The sequence below is a fragment of the Falco punctatus genome (genome assembly GCF_963210335.1).
Source record: "Falco punctatus genome assembly, chromosome: 1".
Taxonomy (NCBI): domain Eukaryota; kingdom Metazoa; phylum Chordata; class Aves; order Falconiformes; family Falconidae; genus Falco; species Falco punctatus.
Window position 1 is genome coordinate 47,902,658 of NC_137580.1, and position 16,404 is coordinate 47,919,061.

At 36.1% G+C, this 16,404-nt stretch overlaps 1 protein-coding gene across 4 annotated transcripts in view; it reads left to right on the top strand.

Moving 5' to 3' along the window:
* GRK4 (G protein-coupled receptor kinase 4) overlaps window positions 1–16,404 on the top strand; it is a 42,813-nt gene that overhangs the window by 3,010 nt on the left and 23,399 nt on the right. For all 4 annotated transcript variants that reach the window (XR_013931867.1, XM_080410720.1, XM_080410718.1 and 1 more), the window contains exons 2-6: window positions 8,082–8,168; window positions 8,638–8,750; window positions 13,221–13,298; window positions 14,458–14,558; window positions 15,907–15,999. Coding sequence is in view for 3 of the 4 variants with exons in the window: in XM_080410720.1 (XP_080266846.1) it covers window positions 8,082–8,168; window positions 8,638–8,750; window positions 13,221–13,298; window positions 14,458–14,558; window positions 15,907–15,999 (472 nt within the window). In the remaining variant the exon portion in view is untranslated. The remainder of the gene's footprint in view (window positions 1–8,081; window positions 8,169–8,637; window positions 8,751–13,220; window positions 13,299–14,457; window positions 14,559–15,906; window positions 16,000–16,404) is intronic.

A 16,404-nucleotide genomic window follows, 5' to 3' on the forward strand; every position in this document is an offset into this window, starting at 1 on the left:
CTTCTAATTTTAAGTACTCCAGTGCTTCTAGATGTGACTATTAGGACATGCATGTAATTTGAGTTTTACGTTTGTAGGTGTGCAGAATTAGCACACCTTGAACAGCTAGATTCATGTCTACTGTTTGGTTTGATATGTAGCAAGTTAATTCGATGTACGTGATTAGAGAGGGAGGAACTAACCAGTGTGTTTAGATAAAATGCATCTTTTGCTGCTACTTCCTTCTACAGAATAAAAACAAAGTGTTATTGCTGTCTGTTTCTAGGCTAACTACCTTCTACCTTCTTACTAATAGTCTTACTGTTGGTCTATTTCATTAGAGGTGTGAATCTTCCAATTCAATTTACATTGTGAGAACATCTGTTTATAAGAGGATACTAGTCCCATTTTTCAAGCCAGATCAAACCCCAGCTTCCCCCAGCCTCAAAACTTTAAATTTAGTCTTATGATGCTATTCCCTGATTTTTTCAAACTTGTTCTTAGAACAAATTATTTTAATAGAAGCCTGTCTTTTTCCAGTACAGACTTGTAATGTCTCTGTAGCAACTGCAACACTTCTTTGTGTGAAGTGTGAAGAAGGAAAGCTATGAGGATTCCTTATCTTTTTTTTGTTTTAATACGACTTTGTAAATAATCAAATGCCAGTTCACAGCACATATGGTTGTGAGTGATGGCTCATAATATATGACTCTTACGTGTACCTGCTACTAGAAAATACTGTGTTGACACAAAGTATGGTACTTATGGATGAAAGATGAAGGAATCAGGAGTGATATTGGGAGATTTTCTTACCTCATCCACTTTTCCAGCTGACCTGCTTGTACTGAGAACTAACCTGTCCATGGAGGAATTTGTCTCTGGGTGAAAACTGTAGTGCAAAGTGTTCTGGGATTCCCTGTCCCCGTTTCCTGGGATAAGTGGCCGCCTGTGCCAATGTGCATACATTACTTTTTGAGGGAAATCTGTATGAGAGAAATAAAATGGGAGAACTTCCTCTAAAGGTGAACCCAGTGGTGGAACAAGCACAAGTGACTCAGTAGAAAAACAAGAGATTATAAAGAAAACTCAAACTTGATCTTAGAGCACTGAAGTGCAGCAGCTGAGATAGAAAAGCAGGTGTTAAGTGATAGTGATGTATGAATTATGAGACAGAGGTTGCAAAACCTTGCAATTTTATGATCTCCTTGCTCAGATTTTCACTTCCAGGAATTTTTATATATAAAAGAATAATGTTCAGCAATATGAATTCTAGTGTAGTATAAAAGCAGGGGAATTAATGTGTTCATTTTTTCCTAGCAGAAATATCTTTGAAATTAGTATCTCTTGAAGGACATTGAAGAATTTATTCCATACATGGGGACAAATAATAAATATTTAAAAATATTAAATTTTTTTAATTAAAAAAATATCTTTATTAAAAAATAAATAAATAAAAAAATAACTAGGTTACTCTGAAAAAAATCTGAAAGTTCACAAAAATGTATTTTTATTTTTATTCGCTTTTCTCTTTATTTATATTTGTATCTTCTATTTTTTTGTAGTTATTTTGGTCACTCTCAGTAAATTCTTTGAGTGTATATAAGCCCCAAAATAATTTCAGCATCCCACATGTAGTCTGTGATGTTTTGAAGGAAAGAAATTAATCAGTGTATGCTTTAAACTGCATAGGAGCCTTCCTTTTTTCATTGCCTGAAGTAATAGTCTCCAAAAATATGTCCAAAGGGTAGATCTGTAGTTCCTTTGAAGTCAATGGTAGTTTACTCCAATTGAGGATCCACGCCAAGAGTATATTTTAAACATACCTGCTCCTTTTGCATGCACTTTAAAATTAATTTGTACTGCTCTGGCAGGAGCAGTTTGTGAATGAGAACTGGGTCTGCTGTTAGGCATATAATATCCTCTATGTCATGATTGATTAGACTAAATTAAGGTCATGCCTCAAGCAAATTTCACCCCCAGCACTTGGTTGTATTTGCTCTAACCTGTGGTTGCAGAATGGGTAAGATAGTTTCCAGTTGGATCCATGAACCAACCTAGGGTGTGTGGGTGGTTGTGGTGGTGTTTTTTTTTTCTTTGAATGTTGTTGAGTGTTTTGGGCTTGAGTTTTTCTTCCCAGCATTAGTTTTCATATGGATCAGCAAGCTCCTGCAGATTTGATAATTGTTAGGTGCAGCCCAAGGATGGAGTTAGCAGGAAGCTTTCAATAACAGAACGGGATCACAGTTTGGCTGAAGTGAATCCTGAAAGATACTTGTTTCAGAATCGACATTAATACTTAGTGTAGCACTCGTCACAAAAAATAAGCAGTCTACTCAAATTGTGTGTTTTATCTGTCTAGGTTTAAAAACAACTGGAATAATTCTGCAAGTGAAATACATCCTACTTTTGCTTGCAGTATAAGTTAATAATGCAGTATGGTATTGGTGATGATACATAGGCAGATATCCTATAATGTGTGTAACTAGGAAGAAAATTCTAAGGAGATTGCTCCAGACTACTGCAGTTTGGCTATTGAACTGAGCTAAAATCTGTAGTTATTTAAGGAGTAAAGACAAGTGGAAAACCAAGGTACATTCATGCCCAGAAAGTCCATTCACCAGCAACAAATACGAATTTTAACGTGAAAGTGCCTTGAGATTTTGCAGTTGCTGTTATTGTTGTCTGTTCTTCCCTTATTTGCCTTCTAAGTTCTGTTGCGCTCCCTTATTGCATTGTGCGTTAAATTGCTGTAAACTCATTGTGGCAGGAAACATGTCTTCCTGTATTTGTACAGAATTATGCCCAATGTCTGCCTTTTTGTCTTTTATTTAATGAACTGTAAGAAGAATGCATGCGGGCATGTTGGAATCTAAATAATTACATTTACTAAATAAACACAACATGAGAGGTCTAGTTATTGATATACACTGCTGCTTTGGTTATTTCAAGTGTGGCAATTATAACTAGAGGTTTCACAATCTACTTAAAGGAATTTTTCTCCTTTTCTATCTGTTGCAGTCTTGATATACCATCATGATAAAAAAAACCCCTTATTTGTCAAGAAGTAGTCAGTAAAATTGGAGTTTTCATACTGGTGTGTTTTTTTCTCTAGTAAACCCTGTTCATTAAGTTGTTCTAGACATAATGAAATGAAATGTATACACAGATGTTATATTGTTTGACTGCACAATTAGATTAATAAATTCTGGTTCAGATAAGTTATATTACCTTGAGTTGTTACAAGAATTTCATACCTAATTTTTGAAGAAGCACAGAAGCTGTTCAGAATGTATGCACTAGCATTCTTAAATGTGCACATGATTACTGGGGTTGTATGTAGAGTTCATGTGAAGAACCAGTTGTTCAAGTGGTTATAGCTGTGGGAACAATGAATGAGTGTGCATATAAACAATCTGCACAAATGTTCACGTAGATTCCTGGGGATTTTAACTGTTTACAGTGTTACTGTTTTAACAGTCAGATGAGCAAGAGGACTCAAGCATTACCTTGCTGAAGTCCAACTCTGTGTACTTGATACCAAGAGCATGAGGACTATTATCTTAAAAATGCCATAACAATCTGTAATCTATAGGTATCTTTTATGTCTTTATTTATTGAACTGCTTGTAATTTTGCCTCAGTTTGTGTTCAGAGTGCTTCCTTTATAACACTGAAGAGTTAGGTGCCTACCTTGTGCTGAAGCCTGAATTTTCAGCTAGGTGATTCTGGTTAATTTCCTGAGAGCCAAACAGATTCTATGTGTTATACTTCTAGGAAAAAAAGAATCTTTCCCATATAACAGAGATGCCACTCTGTTAAACCTAGTTGTTAAGCTGTGACCAGGCTTGTTTTTCAAGGAACTGAGGTGTCAAAAAACCTATCTGACCTGCGCAATGGAGAAGGTTGCAGAGACCCCACAAAGCAGTACTGTATGAACTGTCTCTAGAACTGGAAGCATGTCAGCCTTCCTGAGGTGATGGTATGTGTGAACTTCTCTCCTAGCTTGAAGTCAGTGGTACTTCAGTGTTACTGTTCTGATCTGAGGACCAGAGATAATAGTTTTGCAGTGTTTTGTGTCTTGCAGGTGGATCTTGCACAGTAAGGGCATACCCTCGGAGATGGTTACTTAGTAGGCAGTGTTTACAAATGTCTTTGTAGCAAAAGGCCCTAGTTAAATAGGAATGTGTTACTTTTTCAGTGAAAGTTTTTAATCCTTATGGTGAGTGATTTGAAGGGAAGCGTGTCTGTAAGCAGGGTAAGATTTTAATTCATGTGAGTTGAAAATCTGTTAGGAACCCTGCCTGCAGCTTTCTCTGCTGTGGGAAAGATGTATCGTAAGAGACTGTATGTACCTGGATTACTCTCATGCATGTCAGTGTAGATGATGTAGACCTTCTGTATTAAATTCTTTTGTATTTTTCCCTGAATCAGTTAATTGATTTAGACAGTTAAAGGCATGCTGTAGGTTGTCTTCTGGTTAGTTTTATGCTTTCAGAGCTTATCTGGGTGTGGTCTAGCATGAATTTCTCAGCTGGTATCTGACAATCTGGTTTGTGGACTCAGTTTTGCAAGAATGGTGGTGTAGCAATCTCGCACCCCTAGTGCTACAGAACTGTGTGCTTCTCAGCCACAGAGGTGCATTGCTTGGCCTTTACAAGCAGGAAAGGTGAAGCATGGAGGTCCCTGAACAACTCAACGGCAGAATCTCAGTGTTGATGTAGGAGCTGTTGAATCTTACCACATATAGTCAGTGTATATTTATTAGCCAAATACAGTACAATGCTTCTCACTGTTCTTATTCTACAGGACAGAACCTAAGTTTTCTATCTCAAGGAAGACTAACTAATGATGTTCAGTGAACAGTGCTCAGTGAAAGTCATGCCGCAAATCCTGTCTTAAGGAAGATAACTGCAGCTGTGAGAAGTCCATCTGATTACTTGAAAAATATTCTTACTTGTCTAAATCTGTTTCTACACCAGGTTGCATTGTTTTGCCACAGCAGTGGGGTTTTTTTTGTCAGTAGTTGTGTTTTTATTGATGAATGAACCAACCACCTTGTCTTACATATATTTTCCAAATGATTCTGTGAAGTTTTAAAAAAAACAGTTGAAAAATGAAAACATGTAACCATCCTTCCCACACCCATATTCTAATGCAATGATCTAACTGAATTTAGTATGTATCTCTTTAAGAAGCGAGAATATTTAGAGGTAAATGCTGAAATTCTGACTCCAAGAAGTAATTTGGGGAGGAGAAGAAGGTAAGGTTATCATACACTTGAAAATGTAATTGCAGTGCTTCCTCACTGTAATGGGGTATTGCTGCGTCCACCCTTCTCTTTGTAAAAGATGAGTCGCTTCAAGTTGGACATTGTTCTAGCTAGCAATTACATCTGAAAGAGGCAAAAGTGGTAATTCTTCTGAACCACATAGGTCAACCATAAAGTAGATTACCCTAATGGCTTTGTTGCGGCTGTGTAGGAAAGTAAGTTGTTGGTCTTTCTGGAAGAATTTTATCTGAAGTATTTTAGAATGAGATCCAGAATAGAAGAACTGAAATCAATATTAAGATACTTACAAACCACAACTATTATAATTTGATTTGATACTTCTTTTAAACTGCCTCAGAAATGGAAAATAATTTTGCAATTAGGGAATAATATGACACACAAATCTGCCTGCTTCCATAACTTTTACCAGAAATGGCTAATTTGTCTGTAAATAATTTAAGTCATGCATTCTCTTTACATTATTAGGACATACAGCAAATGCATAGAAAATGTCTAAATTTAAGAAGAGTCAGTTCAGAGAACAGAGGATGTTGATTTAGCTATTACTTCTAAGCACTTAATTCTTGTGTATCTTTAATATATTATATGTATCCTTTATTGACTTCTTCAGGATGCTGCATGCAGCTGCATTCTAGTATATGGTCTCTTTTTATGAAGTTCATAATGGTCACATAATAAGTAACTGGACAGATGTCTGGGGCAAAATACAGCAGTGTTGGACCCCTAAAGTATAATGCATCAGTGACCATCTTTTTTTGGTGTGTGTTTTTTTTTTTTGGTTTGTTTTGTTTTCGCATTTTTGGTGGTTCGTTGTTTTTTGGGGTTTTGTGGGTTTTGAAGTTTTTTTTCCTTTGACTGTGCTTCAGAAGGTGATATACTTGGTGTATATCACAGTTCAGTCTAGATTTTTCTGAACACCATTTGGGTTGGTTTATCATTCTTGGTCAGTACTGATTGTACTGTGACATGCACAAATGAGCCTTTCTGAGCAGTTTCTAACAGAAGAAACGTAACTTCTGTGGACCTTGCAGTCTGGTGCATTTTTCAGTTGCTAGGTTAAAAATTAAGTTGACTCTTCTGTCCACTGTTTTTCATGATCACATAATAATCTATACCCAGTCCTTTTCTATGCATTGTATGCGTGCAGGCTATCTATATAAATATTCTCTGATTTTGTTTGTGTTTAGTTCTGTTAGAAATGCGGTTTGCTCTGTGTTGTTTGATTTTGTTCAAGCATGTATTCAAATTCTTTTTAACATCAAAAATATTTTGTTAAAATACTTGGAGTTTGTTTCAATGATGCTGGTAATTACAGCTTCATGATTAGTTTGGTACTGTATGAAGTACAAGAGGGGAAGTAGATTCAATATATTTGTGTTCTAAAATATTTTGGAAAGCAAATGACTTACAAAGCAACATTAGGAAAGTGCAGAAGAATGGTTTCTAGAGAGTAGGTATCAGATCAAAGAATCTCTGCAGGCCAACTTTTTAAGCTTTTGTATTCCTTATTTGTTTACTTGCATAGTGATGCTAGAGTTGAGAATGTTTTGTTGCAGCAGCACAGTGAGACATTAATGTTCCTGTTAGCAAAGATCATGTAAATTTGATATGAGCTAAGGTATGCTAAGCTGGAACTACTCTTGACTGCAATGTTCAAGAAACTATATGTTTGAGTGAAGAGGTGTTTTTTAAATACATTTTTTATTTTTCTGAAGATGTTAGTTCCTTTCTCCCTAATGACTTAATTCTGAAAGAGTTCAGTACCGTTTGCTGCTTAGTTTCTATTCGGGTTACACAGGGTAACTCCCTTCCTTTCTCTCCCATTGTGGTTAACAGTACATACTGCTTTGGTACAGTTAGAAAGTTTCTGTGCAGTTCTGCTAGTGTTCTGTCATGTGGAAACGCATCTGGCCATATCACTTCGTGAAATCTTTTAAAATATTGTGCAGCACAAAAATTACTCTTCCACTGAAATGTTACGCAATTCAAGAGATTATAGATACAGAAACATATACATGTACATATCTCTGCTCTTTTGATAAGTATGCATATCTAATGGAAATGGAGTTGGCTTCTTCCAGTCAAAGTAATGTGATAAAACTCCAATTTAACATAGAAAATGGAGCACAGATGTATTTTAGAGAAAGAATGGGGAAAATACTGTAGTAGTTTTTAAAAATCAGTTTACTAGTGCTGTGAAATCTAAAGCATTGAAAAGATCTGAATTCTACAACTAGGTTCTTCCTGATATCCTGTATCTTCCTATAGTTTAGAATAAATGGTGTGCATTTGGTCAATGCCCACTCGTTTATTAGTGGGATCTACTCTTACTACCATTACTGCCCTTAAAAAAGAGAATGTGTATGTACAACTTGATTATCCAAAAATGTGTTTTAAGAACTTCGTTCTATGTATTTTGTTACTCAACCTTAATGTCTTCTATTCTTCACCATGGTTGAGAAATACTTCTCAAATATTTTTTGGCTCTGTCTTTGATGTTTCAGTTTTGTTTGTAATTTTCAGAATGCCTACATATTTGCCTTGACTCTGCAGAGATATTCTGTATGCAGAGTCAAAATGTGAAATATTTGTCTTGCAAAAGACTTTCTGCATTATTTAGTGTCTCATATAAAAGTCCTTCTATATCAAGTTTGTTACTGGTTTGGATATCCTTGTGGATGTTTTTTGTTCTAGGCATGAAAAGCGGTCTGACAGATCTGTGAAAAAGTGACCTAATTTTATGCTGTTAATGTTATAGTTAATTTTATTCTGACATAGTACTGTGTTCCACATTACGCATATTTTTCTTCTAGGCAAAAGGAGTGGGCGTAGTAAAAAATGGAAAGAGATGCTGAAGTTGCCACCTGTTAGTCATTGCGAAGGTATTAGATGCTCAATCGGTAGGTATCCTGTAGAATGGTCTGTCTGATTTATTTTTTTTTTTTTTTTTTGAGGAGGGGTATGAGTTTGGTGATGTTAACTGAAAGGATTCTGTCTTGCTTCTGAATATTAGCAAAAAAAGCTATTGAGCTTTTAATGTCTTGTATTCCTTCTTTTCAAACAATCTTGTTTGCTTTGGGATTGCAATTCATAGTGTTGTTGCTTTCTATCCTGCAGCCTAAATGAAACTTAACTATATTGTTCAATGCTTTTTTTAATAAATGTCATAATCAATATGAGACAAATGTGGCTGGAAGTGAGTGTTTCGCTATTCTTTGAGATTACTGTGTGTTTCTGATATCTTTGCTAAATATGTTAATGGAAAATCTTCATGTTTTTGTGCTGGTTTTCTGACCTGTTCTCAAATGGGAGTAAGGACCATGCTATGACAAAGATAAAAATAAACATATTTACTTATTTCTTTCTCAGAAAGAGACTATAACCAGCTTTGTGACAAACAGCCGATAGGAAGGCTTCTCTTCAGACAGTTCTGTGATTCCAGACCAGATTTGAAAAGATGCATTGAATTTCTGGATGCAGTGGTAAGCTGTGAGAAATTGGAGATAGGTATCAATAGGCAATAGCTTATATATTTTTGTTTTAAAAAAGTTTGATTTTTATGGTGGTTTCGGATGGGATGGAGTTAATTTTCTTCACTGTACCTTACGCTGTGCTATGTTTTGGATTTTTGACCAAACCAGTATTGACAACAAGGATGTTTTAGTTATTCTGAACAGTGATTACCACAGCATCAAGCCCTTTTACGTTTCTCACGCTGCCTCACCACTGAGCAGGCAGGGGATGCCTAAGCTGGGGGGGGGACACAGCTGAGATAGCTGATCCCAACTGACCAAAGGGATATCCCATACCGTATGATGCTGTGCTCCGCAATAAAAGATGGGGGAAAGAAGGAAGAAGGGGGCAAGTTAAAGTTAGTGGGTTTGTCTTGCCACGTAGTCATTAAGCGTGATGATGAATCCCTGCTTTCCTGGAAGTGGCTGAACACACCTACCTGCTGATGGGAAGAAGCAATTTAATTTCTTATTTTACTTTACTTGCGTGTGCAGCTTTGCTTTACCTGTTAAACTATCTTTATCTCAACTCACAAGTTTTCTCACTTCTACCCTTCTGGTAATCATTGGGAGTGAGTGAGTGATCACCTGTGTGGGGCTTAGCTGCCTACCAGGGTTAACACACTGCAATTTTATAAAATACTAATTTTCTCTAAACACATCTGTTCACTAATACTGCATACATGAAAATGTAGTGCGATGCACTCTTTGTCAACTGTAAAGCTGTAACTTTTGATGGATGTCAAGAAACTTTGGGTTTCTTACTTAAAGGAAGATGTTTAATATTTATTGTAAAAACCCTGCCATCTTGGTATGGTCAGAGCTGCAAAAATGGCCGTGACGGGAATGAGAGAAATAATTTTAGAAGACAGGCTGCTTGGCTTCTTGAACCTAAAACTATGTGCATACAATGAATATTATGTTACTCGGATATGAAAATTTTGTAAACATAGACTTGAAAATGTTGCAGCTTGCATGCAAGTCCTAGGCTAGACAGAATGTGCTAATTAAAAAAAAAATAAATGCAGTGGTGATGGAGATTTAGGGAACCATCTATGGAAGGAGAGAAACCAGATTTGAGAGACCAAGAGAAAAGTAAGTGTTTTGTCTTGATAAGTTTGCATCTTGGTATCTAATGCTAAAGAATGAGGGGAGGAAGGAAGTATGCCTGTGGCCATGTTTTGTAAAAAAATCTTCAGACAATACCCTCATGGGGAGGGAGAAAGTAGTGAGAAGAGTAGGCTGGCACACAACAGTCCTCAAGAGGAGAGAACAATAGCTCAGAGCTTTTTATTCTTTGTACCTCATAGTTAATCCAAGAGCAGAAAGATACAGGCTTAAGCTAAGAATGCACCAAAAGAACAGTTTGCCTCATCCCACCCATTTTTGTTCTTATATTCAGGGAACAAGTGACCAAAGAAGACAGAAGTAGGGTAGTAGTGCTGCTTACATGTGTCCCACAATGCAGCAGGGTGTAAGGAAGCACATGGGATTGTTGCTGTGCCTCCCACTTCACCGTATCTTCCTTCCCCCTATGGGAGTATAAACAGAGGCACTTGATCAGCTGAAAAGGAACTTCAGTGTCAAATAAGCAGAGTTGCCTTATATTTGTCAATGAATCTTTGTGCAATTAGGCTTACTTCCCAGATGTGTTTCACCATACTTCTGTGACTCTTAGGAGCTGTACTAACATAAAATTCCAGAGACCAGTATGACAGTTGGAGACACAGAATGGATTGAATGTAAATCCAGAACAGTGGAGCTAATATCCTGAAGTGAATGTAAACCAGAGCTTTTAATGAGCATTGCACAATAGGGACACTGCTGACAGCTGTGGATGTACCCTTAATGGTTACAACTTCTGTACACATTTTTAATCCTTAAAAGCTTAGATAAGGAGTAGCAGAATCTTTGCGAATACAAAAGATAAAAAGAATCTTAGGCATGACTGTAAGGCAGGCATGTCTTTGCTCTTACAGATGAATGAATCTTACAGATGATTTTTCAGGTGAAATTGTGTCTAAGAAGTAACTGTGTTTTACACTAATGGAAGATTTTGAATTGTTTGGAAATATGCAATCTATAATGTTATGTAGATTGCAACACTTCTGTGAATTAACAAAGACTGTCATAGTTGAGGTAATCTGATGTAAGAGATGATTGCACAATTTACTTTTATTTTTTAACTTCCATTTGAAAAATCATGGTGAAGTAGTATGCTTGGGAATCACTGAAACAGAAGTCTCTTCAGCTAAAATAATCTCTAATTGGTGACTCTCATGATGTGAAAGCTAGCATGCTGTCTTGGTCAAGGAAGTGAGATAAAATACCTATTATCTCTTACAGATGGTTCCTGAATTAGCCTGATTCCCTTTTCTGGGCTGGACTTTAGCAAGTGTGTTCAAGCTTTTTTGGAGTGGGGCGAGGGTATTTTTTGGTTGGTTTTGTTTGTAAGGCAGTAACGTGAAGGGGAAAGGCTAAGGCTGTGGGGTCTTTACATTGGGTTTTGCCATTTGTTGTATGTTTTTATTTAAAATTAAATTTTGACTTAAATTTTCTGGCATAAAATGCCACAGTCTTAAGAGCCTTGCATCTTGAATTAAGAGTCTTCTGACTCTCTTAGATGGATCAACAGGATTTCAGCAGCATGATTATTTCAGGAGGCCAAAATGGCAAAATGAAGGTAGTACAATGCTATGTTGTCTACCTGTACTGAATGCTAAGACTAGTAAGCTTAAACTCTTCAGAAGGTGTGACCTTTAAGTCTGGAGTCAGCTTGGCTTTACAGAAAGAAGAGTTGTGAAATAATTGAATAAAAGTGACAGAAAATAAAGTGAGGAATTACAGCTATCCAATCATCTAGTGACTCATTTCACTAGTTGGGGATGAGGTTACTCAAGTATGAAAAAGAATGGGTGACAGCTCAAACTTCCCTCTTAAGCTCTGTGAGTAACAGAAATCAGTTGACGAGGCTGTCAAACTTCCTTTTAAATTACAGTATCTGCTTAAAATGGTATGCTTAACTGTATAGAATTAGTGACTACTTTGGCATAATAGAACATGTTAAAGGCGGTAAGTGCACTGCTGTGGTTGATTAAATTTTCTGACCTGCTCATGTTATTTGGTAGTTTCAGAATTCCTCACCACTGTGGAATTAAAAGTAGCGAAAACAGTGTCTTGCAGTTGTCTATAGATTTGAGCACTGTGCTGAAGTGGTTGATACCACAATGTCTTAGCAGAAAGAGATGTTGATGACTTAGTAGTGAGTCAGCATGGGTTAGTTGCAATTGATTGCAGAACTGGAGTTCAGGGATTCTGTTATTTCCAGTATTGTATGTATATTTGGTTCTTGAACTGTTATTTTTCAGTGTTCTAGTTTTCTTTATGAAGGTGCATAACTTCTCTTCTGATTAGATCTGTCACTTGGACCTTATTATAAGGTTCTTAATGATTGTTGTCCCAATATGCCAAACTGTTGTTTTATATGATACAGCCCTCCATTCTGGAAGTCCGCCATATATTCTTTGCTCCTAGGTGCATATATTTATATTCTGAGATATGAAATAAGCTTTGATTGAGTAGGCCCAGCCTGTGAAGCTAGTACAGGCTGCAGTTTGAGATTGTTTTTTTCAGTTCATCTTTTCCCAGATTCTGTATTGTCTTTAAATGTTGTAACTTATCATGTCTGCTTCTAGATTATTCCTCAAAATTATTAATAGTAAATAGTCCTTGGAGTTTTTCAATGCTAATATCTGATGGTTTGGTGGGTTTTTTTCCTATAAGTAGTACCTCTGGAGCTCTATTAAGATGCTAGTTGTTTATCTGCAAAACACACTGTGTTGCATAGTAGTCTTTTTCTACATCATAGTACCATACATTACTAAGTCAAAAACGTCACTAAATTTTATATTTACCCAGTTTTTTCTCAGAGAGTGACGTGGGGCTTGGTTTAGATCTCATATTTCCAGCTGATGTGATCTTGTAGAAAGTAGTAGTTTTATCCTAGTTTTACCCAAGACTGTAGTAAAGAAAAATACATGAAGGAAAAAAAAAATAATACAATGAAGAGAAAGCTAATGATTGTACTCTTACTTAATTATTTCCGATCTGGATCTTTCTGTCCTACAATACTGCATAAACACTATTTCATTGTAATTGGTCTAATTTAACCTCTAGGATGCAGTTTTTGTTATTGTATTTTGGCTAATTGTTAGTTTTTGTATGATTTCCAAAAGTTAAATTCCATGTGTGTTTTTTTCTTAAGACTGTTCTTCATACATGTGCCACTAAGTAGTCTAAAAATCTTTAAAGAGATTTCAAACAATGACAGCCTTCAGTTGCTTTTATATTGTTCATGATAAAATTTACCTGGCGTCATGTGAAAGACTTTAGTGCCAAATAGCTCTGAACATAATTTAATTTTCAATTCCATTCCCCTAGGCAGAATACGAGGTATCTTCCGATGAAAAGCGTATAGACTGTGGCCTGAAAGTTTTAGAGACATACTTCACTAATGGGGTAAATATATTATATTACAAAATATTGTCTCAAGTGTTTTGTAAACATCAGGTACATAGAGATTTAAGTGGTTGCATTGTTTTTAGTACATTGACGATCAAACTTCATTAGTCCCGTTTTTGCCTTTCTGAAAGGTATACTGCCTTCTCTTACCACCTTGAGCAGAAACCTTGACTGATCTCTGCTTTTAAGACTACTACCATTATGATTTATTCTCCCTATGTTTTCTAATTAAAATACTCATCTCAAGATAAGTAAGACAAGATAAACTCATTTAGCATCTAAAGAAAACTATTAACAAGTTAACTCAGAGTTTTGTCATCTGAAGACTTGAGAATGAAGAATTCTTAAAATTCTCAGGCTTCTTTCAGACTCTTGTGTGGCCTTGGTTGGTTTGCTGTAAATTTTCAGAGTTGCTGCAGGTTTTCGCCAAGTGAAATGTTGTTTTGTTTTGTTCCAGAGCACTCTGGTTCTCTGTGTTTTGCATGGGGATCATTAACAGCAGATCTTTTGCATATATTAATCTCACTGATTTTTTTAAGAGTCTGTTCTTTGATATCCTGTAGAAGCTTTGCTGTGGATCTATAGTTAGACTTCTGCTTTCCATGAATAGGTGCTCCTTCTGCTTCTCTTTAGTCATCTTGAGAAGACTTTACTCCAAATGAAAGTCTTGCAGATACCTTAAAAGCAGATAAACTCCAAAGTTTGCTACATCTCTTCTGATAATTTCTTTAGGACTACTATAAGTCACGTGCGGTTTTTGCAAAAAAACACATTTCTTTGGGCTGGTTTGAAATAGTTTCCTAACTTGTGTATTTCTTTCCACTTCCTTCTATCCTGCCAAGCCAAACAGATAACTTGCTTTTGTGGTGGTAGACTTATGGAAAGAAAAAGAAATTTGACTTATTGCCAAGTTTGTTTCCCCAGATACTGAAGAAGTAAATAACTGTAATAGCTTTCAATGCATTTTTCTGTAATAGGAAACAAGTAAATTTTTTCCTGAATATGAATTTCTTAGTTTTATCTTTAGCCAAACCGTTCCTTTCCTTTTCCTGTATTAGATTTAGTTTCACTTTGATTATAGAACTTTTTAACTCGTTCTGTTGATTTACAAAATTGCTTTCATTGTTGCCCTGTTTTTTAAAAAAAATCTGTAAAGTCTGCAGCACACTTGCCAGAAATACCTCAGGAAACAGTAAATGAATGTAAAGCAAGACTGGAAAAGAACCCTTCTAAGGACCTTTTTATGGACTGTACTAGGTAAGTTAAAAATGCATACTGCTATGTTTGAGTATCACAAGAAAAATTTGTGTGTTTCTAAGGAATGAAAGGTGAAGTTATTACACCCAGGTGTATTTGGTGTCTGAAATTAGTGTAAGAAATTTGAAACAGATTTATGAAAAGACTACGCTGCCTTCAGATGTGATTTAGATGTTTGACTTGCATAAAAATAGCATTAAAGAAAAGGCTCTGCAAAAAATCACACTATTATCTGCTACCAAGTATTCTGTAAGTTAGAGTAGTATTTCTCTTTATTATAGTCTTGCCTTTTGAGTGACTTCTTTTCCATGATGAAGGTACTCGGATACTAAGTTATAAACTGGAGCTTGAAAGGTTTCTGAACAAAATTAACCATTTCTGGTTTGTGAAAATGGGTTGAACTGAGGCCAACAGTTATATTCCATTAAGATGGCTGCTTAAAGGATCGATTGTGACAGTTAGCACAAACAAATACAACTCGATTTTGTTCTGAAGTCATAAAGTGGTATTTCACAGCAGCAGCTGTGAAAGGCTTTTTTTGGAGGGATGGTACATGTTTACCAGTGTTGCATGTCTTTCGAAAGCCTTTGTATTTCTAATATTACTGGTTCTTCAAGGCATGCTTGATCATGTCTGAAGGATTACAATATGTTTTGTCACTGCTTGGGTCATCTCTCTAGCAACAAAAATAAGCATACTTTATAACAACCCAAGATTATAAGATGGAAAGGGATGTGTGAGAACACAGAGTAAAATGAGTCTCAAATGGGGGATCTGTCATGTAAGTCATCCTTTTTCCTCTGTCCCATAAATATATGAATACAGCCTGAATTATTTGTTTTCCTTCCCGCTGACCCTTGCCTTGGTACGCTTAATTTGAGGGGAATTATAAGGTACCTGGTGTTCAAGTTTGGATATGGTGTTTAGTATCTAAATTTCAAATCTTAGAATAAAATCTTATTTATCAGTCTCCAAAGAATGCATAAAAACTTGTAGATACTTTCCTGTAAAGATCATTCAGAGGTCCCATTTGTGGGGTCGTGCATGCATTGCATAGCTACTGAGAGGCTGATGGTGGCCTTGAAGACAATGGGAATGCAGACGTCAGACTTTCTAGTTGCCCTAAATAACAGTAGTGTGGCATTACTAGTGTTTTGACAGGAACAGTTTTCTGTGATAGGCACTCACTTTGTGAGACATCTATGTTAAAACCATTGTAGAGCACAGTGACAATGTCTCTCTTCCTACAGTTTCATTGATATATTTAAGTATATTTTAACAGATTGATAGTACCTCCTGCTTCATCAGTTTTTTCAGTATAAGATTGATCTTATTTTCCTGTTGCTAGGATTGTCCATGAATACCTAAGCAGAAGACCTTTTGAAGCTTACCAAGAAAGCGTGTATTTTTCCCGTTTTTTACAATGGAAATGGCTGGAAAAGTAAGTTTATTTATGATGTTTGCATTATAATTTTGCTTTGTTTTGTGGCCAGTTCTGCTGTTAAGCTAGAAATGCTGTAGAGCCCTAATGAATGACACTGCCTGTCTAAGAAATTATGATCTGAAAGACAAGTTGTAAAGGATGATGTTGATGGGACGGTGAGGATGTCAATACTCGTAACAAAAGTACCTGTCCAGTAGTCTTTAGGTAGTAAGTTTGTATTAATTAAATACAAAATTATTATCATATGGATATATGTTTGGCTGTCAAGTATGCAGTGGGATACCAGTCTTTTTTGGGAATACTGTTATCTTTTTAGTTTCAAACTTGGTCCAGTCAGTGGTTAATAAGCAGATTAATCTAGTTTTACAACCCACTGGGTGATTGGGTAACTCCTCAGTTTTT